The sequence below is a fragment of the Lonchura striata genome, chromosome 1 (assembly GCF_046129695.1).
Source record: "Lonchura striata isolate bLonStr1 chromosome 1, bLonStr1.mat, whole genome shotgun sequence".
In the NCBI taxonomy this organism is placed as follows: domain Eukaryota; kingdom Metazoa; phylum Chordata; class Aves; order Passeriformes; family Estrildidae; genus Lonchura; species Lonchura striata.
Genome location: NC_134603.1, coordinates 91,460,253 through 91,466,252, shown reverse-complemented (window position 1 = coordinate 91,466,252; position 6,000 = coordinate 91,460,253). Strand labels below are relative to the sequence as shown.

General features: G+C 40.8%; 1 protein-coding gene across 1 annotated transcript in view; it reads right to left on the bottom strand.

The window, feature by feature from the left end:
• Positions 1-369: 369 nt before the first annotated feature.
• ADTRP (androgen dependent TFPI regulating protein) overlaps positions 370-6,000 on the bottom strand; it is a 29,492-nt gene continuing 23,861 nt past the window's right edge. The window contains exon 6 of the mRNA XM_031504175.2: positions 370-413. Within this exon, the coding sequence (XP_031360035.2) occupies positions 370-413 (44 nt within the window). The remainder of the gene's footprint in view (positions 414-6,000) is intronic.

Below are 6,000 nucleotides of genomic sequence, written 5' to 3'. Positions count from 1 at the left end.
AAGGGCAATCCAAACAAGAGCTGGCTTGCATTCACAGGTCTTTTACAGAGTGGTGTGAGGCTCATGAGGGAGTGCATTTACCAGTGACAACTTTTAACCATGGACACATCCTCACATACATTGTGCAACAGATGAGAAATCTGTGTAAACAGATGAACACACAATTTTCTTATTCATAGCAGTTGCAGAGTTATCATGCTAGAGACAAACATTTCCTATTTTCCACCAGTTTGGCATATGTCTGATGTCATAATGGCTTCACCAGAAGCTGCAATGCATTGGAGAAAGGATTTATCACAGCTACATTTATTTTCCTCTACTTCATGGCTTCAGCATTTATGGGAGACTGTTTGGCTTCAAGAGGAGGATTCACTTGCCTTTCCACTTGTGGTCCAGTATTACTATTGAATCTCCTGTTTGGAGACAGAGGAGAAGGCATTATTGGGATGTAAGGGGGAAAGCACAACAGAGAAGTCCTTTTGCACATCAGGGATGGGGAGAATGTGAAACTGGCCCCAGCCTCCCAACATCCCTGGGGAATTCTACCCATCTGGGAGTGCATGTTTTGGACCAGCTGCTAATGCTAAGTACTGCAGAAGCCAATTGAGCCTGGGATGGACCCAGCAAGTAACAGATTACTCAACAATTGAGGAATTATTTGAAATCTGAGATGGGCCACACCCATTGAGAATAATTGTGTTTTGCCAGTGGGAGAAAGTATCTGCTCCCAAGCAAACCTAGCTTGTTGTAAGAACATGTGAAGAGCTGGAGGATCCTCACATGGATGGTCAGGACAGCACAGGGCCTACAGAAATCCCACAGCTTTCTGAAGTACCAGTTATTGTGCTACTGTGGGGCACCCAGTATGGCAATAATCATCTGCTTATGGGTGCTTTTTCTAACACACTGTCTCAGCCTCTCTTCCTCCCCTCCGATGATCATTCACTCATAGGAAACTATCCTCTAAATGATCTTTCCTTGTCCATGGACCTCAGAGGCTCTGAAACCCTAATTGGTGTATTGTATTGGTGTATACTGACCAAATGGATATTTATGGCCGAGGGGAAAAAAAATCCAAACCACAAAGAAAAGAAATAGTCTGGCAGGCCAGAACCAGTGTGTTAACCACCACTTCTTAATATCTGGCCTCCACTAATGAATTTGTAAGCCCTGGTTTGTGAGAGGCTCTGATCCAGTCTGCCTCCAGTGGATCACCAGATAGACTTATCAGCAAAAAAACAGGACCTGTGACAAATAGTGCAGGTTTCCTTTACATAGTCAGTCATCTCTGCCTGCGGGATAAACTGCAGCTTTGGGGAGTGACAAATATAAAGGACATAAGTGTGCCATCACAGGCTTGTGTTACAGCTAGGAGAAATGGGTGAGTCAAAAGTAAACACTCATATTTAGTCTGCAAACTCTGTAAAATCTGAGTTCCATTCATCATCAGGGATATAGTGAAATTATGGATATAAACATTATTTGGTCACTGAAAGGAATTGATAGACTCTGGCTTCTTATTCTTTGCATGATACAACAAATCCTCTGGAAAGGAATCTCAGTTTAAAAAATCCCTCCTGGATACTGTAATAACAAAAAGTGGAACCTGTGTCTGGAGTAATAACTATGTGCAGAACATCAACATTTTAACATTCATACAAAAACTGCCATTGATAAGCCTGTACCAGTACAATGGTAGCACGGCTTCATACCCCACACAGTTGCCCTTTGCATCCCTTTATTTGCCATTCGGGTTTCTGCAATCTCAACAGCTGCTTGGAAAAATGACAGCATCAAGAATTCAATCTTATTATAGTATTGCTTTGTATTGCACAGATTTGTGAGCTGTCACATAGGCTGGATTTCCCAAGGCTACAGGGTATTAAGGGAGCTTGGTTTCAAAAGCCCATAAATACAAAAATAAAACTCAGAGAAAATAATCAGTTGTGAAAATATGTTATATGATTCTGGAAAATGCATTGAATGCAAAAGTACTCCAAAAAAACTTTGAAAAACAGACTAAAGGGAAGATTGTTGTTTAACTTTATTTCAGCCTTAGGTAAATAGGTTTCAGCAGTGTCTTCCCGAGATACTTAAGAGCTCACAGAAGATCTGGAAGAGTGCATCCATCTCTGCACTGAGCATGAGAAAGGTATTCCAAAATAAGTTTTCTCTTTTTCCTCAAAGCAATGTCTCTTATTCCTGTTGAGCTGCCTTACCCCTTGCATTATAATATCTTTAATTTTTGTTTTGCCCCTGACAGTGTTTCTCAGTCATCTGCTAGCCAAAGCTTTCCCTTCTGGTGGACAGCAAACATCTAGGGGGGTCTGTTGGAGCTGCTGTCCACTCTAACAATCAGCCCCCTTTCCTTCTCCCAAAGAACAGTTCCACCATGTGGGGATAAGCATTTCTCTGGGAGAGGCCTTAGGCTTACAAAATTTTGCAAGTAGGGGCAAAAGCATCAGGAGGCTTTTCAATCACTGGTAGAGCAAGTAGCTGTTGCTAGCTATAGCTCCTCTCCAGCTGCATTTCAGAGTATTGAAATGAAGCAGCTGATGAATGTTATTTTGGTTTTTTTTTCAGATGTGTTAGATGGAAGACAAATGAATGTGCTCCATCTTCAAATGCAAGTTCTAGATAAGAGACCTCACTTGAAAGGTTACTCTGTCTGATGTGGAGAACTTTGATCCAAATTTCTGCCAAGGATCTGATTGTCCCAACAAGAGCAAACCCCAAGCGAGCACTGCTTTGCTTTATTTTTGAGGATTCTAGTTTGACTGGTCAAAAAAAATGAGATCAGTTGCCTGTGTGATGTTTTCCACCCATCAGGAAGGGGAGAAACTATCGCACGGTTCATCTTTGGTACTCAGATCCTGCAGCCAAATTCTTGGCTGAGGTAAATGTATGGCAGTAAAAGAATCAGCTCATTGTTTCAAATTATCCTCTTTGGAGTTTCTCTATTGCTCAACATTGTCTTGCACTCTAGAAGCTCTGGGATTTAAAACAAAAAGAAGTCATTACTGGTACTATTTTCTGTGCCTCTCAGGCTGTGCAGCTGGGTTGCCTTAGTTACCACCAATCCAACTGTGCAAGGGGAAGGAGAGGAGAGGCACATGAGAGATAATACATTTTTAAAACCTCCAATACTGTATGAAACAGTTTGTCTATAAATAATAAAATGAATTTAGGGTCTGGCATCCTGAAAAGGAAAATAAAGGTTATATTATTCTACAGCCTAGATTTTCCAGCTCTCAGAAACGATCCTGCATCTTTTTGGTCAACCACAGGACATAGATTTAACACTTACTTGCTTGAAGCTGGAAGCTGCTATCTATGGACTTTGGAATAAGTTGGAACTAGATATACCTTTAAGTGTGAAAAAGAGTAAATATTTATGTAGCTGGTTTTAGGAAAAAATAATAATGGCCTGGGATAATAAGGGAGTGTGGAAGAGCCTGTATGAAGCATGATGTGCTGTGGAACAAGCTTCATTAGCAGCCTACGGTCTGCCACAGGATGTAAGTCCAGAAGGGAGTCAGGCTTGCCACTCTGGTGGAGCTGTTTGTAAATCACTCCTTGCACCTTTGAATAATGGTGTCTGGGCAAATGTTCTTCATTTGAGTGGGAAAGAAATAAAAAGAAGAAACAGCCTTGGATTTTTTTCCTTTGGGGAGAATCCTGGTGCCAGCAGCCCACTCAGAGAGCTCTGCCTTGTCAGATCCCACCACCTCTAGGTCTAATTGTTTGGTGGTTTCATGTGTTATTAGACAAGGTGTTTTCAGGTATGCCTATAGGAACCTAATAGATACTTGTAACCCAAACTGCCTTTGGGCAATGAGGAGGAAGCAAATGAGAGATCAAAAGTGCCCTTCCATATACTTCATCTTTTAAGGGAGGGAGGGAAGAGGTGGGCAGGGTGGAGAGTATGAAAAGATGAAGAGGTCTGTCCTCTACACCAATGATTGTTTTGCCTTGTGGGGGGTAAGTTGGTTTTTGTTTGTTTGGTTGCTTTTTTTTTTTTTTTTTTTGTTTTCTGCATGACCATTTCCACTGCATCATCTGCCTTATTGTGATGGGAAGGAGAGAGAGAAAAGTGCAGGATGAAAAAAAGTACATGGAGCCATTTTTGCTGTGGGAACAAAGATATGTTGGAATAGCGTCTTCATTCAATTTGCAGCTCTTTTTTCTCTGGCAATGCTGAACCAAAAATTTGTCTCAGTCAGGAATATATTAAAACTCTGGCACGTTGTAATTTGGAATAGCTTCCCTGTGGCTATGTTTCAAGGCTTATTGGGACTTCGTTATTGATACCAGCTTAAGGAAGTCCTACCCTTCTCCTGGGTGGACACAGCTGGGATGTGGATCAGTAAAAACACTTGGCATCAACATGGGGAACTGTAACTCAAGGGGAGTGCCTTGCACGTGGATGAAAACACCATGTAATTGTTAAGGCCAGGATTTTGTGGCTCCTTTGAAAAATACCAACTATGCATGGAGAGGGAGACCCACCACACAGATGAGGCCTCCAGGGATCGCAAGAGCACACCAGATATCAATGGAGAATATTGTGTATTGTTTATATACATACTCTGAGGTTACATTCATGCTACCACAACTGTGGTGCTTTTCAGCCTCTCTGTGTGCACAGTAAAGTTGAGTGCTTGCCCAAGTTTCTTTAGTCAGCTGTTGAATATGCATCTAATTTTTGCAGTTAATTTGATCTCTGCTTGGCACAATATTTTGTCCAATCAGTTAACACATTGGAAATCAAATTATTTTTATTCTGATTATCTCCAGCTTATGCAGCCCTAAAAATACTAATATGTACTCAGTGATGAAAAAATCTGATACATAAATGTATCAGATATCTCATATAGACTTAATGCTATCATGTGGTGATGGTGTGGTCTTTGATTAGCAGAAGTTACTATTTATATATGATGCCTCTTAAACCAGAGTTAGTGCAGAAAAGCTGCAGATCTGTTTTCATTTACCAGCAATCCTCATCTCATAAGATGTTTTTGCAGAATAGAATGTGGCCAAAATCTCCAAACATGGACATGTAGAGCAAGCATCTTGTTTGCAAAGGTAGCAAGTGGTGAAGCTGGTTATTCAGCACATTTGAAAGCCAATCTGCTGCTGTTAGGTAGCTGAGTATGGATGGTGAGAGACTAGCTACAGACACTCGACTTTGGTTTGGCAGGCATATGAGACTTTGCAAAATGGATCAGGCATCAAATGTTCACTGAGAACAGAGGGAGGTTGTCTTATTTATTTTCAGAGGTGTTTTTGCAGTGTTTTTTCTTAAATCAGAAAGCTAGTTTAAGAAATTGCAAATGTTCCCACATTTGTCCTAAATAAAATACACACGTTTTCCTGACAGAAACACTTTTATCCTCAAAAATTCAATCTTGAATGAAAAAGGAGAGGAAACCAGAAGGAATAATAATGAAAGAAACAATAATAGCAACAACAATAATAACAATAATAGTATCCCATGCCAAACCCCCAAAGGTGCTTCCTCAGTTCTCTCTTTCTTCCACTTGTTAAATATGCTTTCCTAAACTATGCTTTTTTCCCCCTCCAACTGCCCATTATGTCCAAGGAAGCTGCTTTTCACTTTCTTTTAGGTCACTACTGGTTATACCACTTCTAAAGCAGAAGGGAAAAATTCTCAACAGTTTGTAAAACTTTCCAAAGTGCTGTTTTAGTCATGGAGCTGCTGCCATGGTGCTTTTGCTTGGATACACTGATACATTCCTGTAAATTTGCAGTAAATGCTGCTAATCCCTAGTCTGACAAACAACATGTAATGCAGGTGTAAGAGTTTTAGCCCAGGACATGTGTCTTCTCTGGACCCTTCTTTGAGCAGGAATTCAAAATCCAGTGATTATGCTGGCAAGAGGTGCTTCTTGACCCAAATTAGAAGAAACTGGTCTAACCTTTGTCTGGTAGGGTTGGGATCCTTGCTCCAATTTGTTCTCTATTTGTTAGCATGTG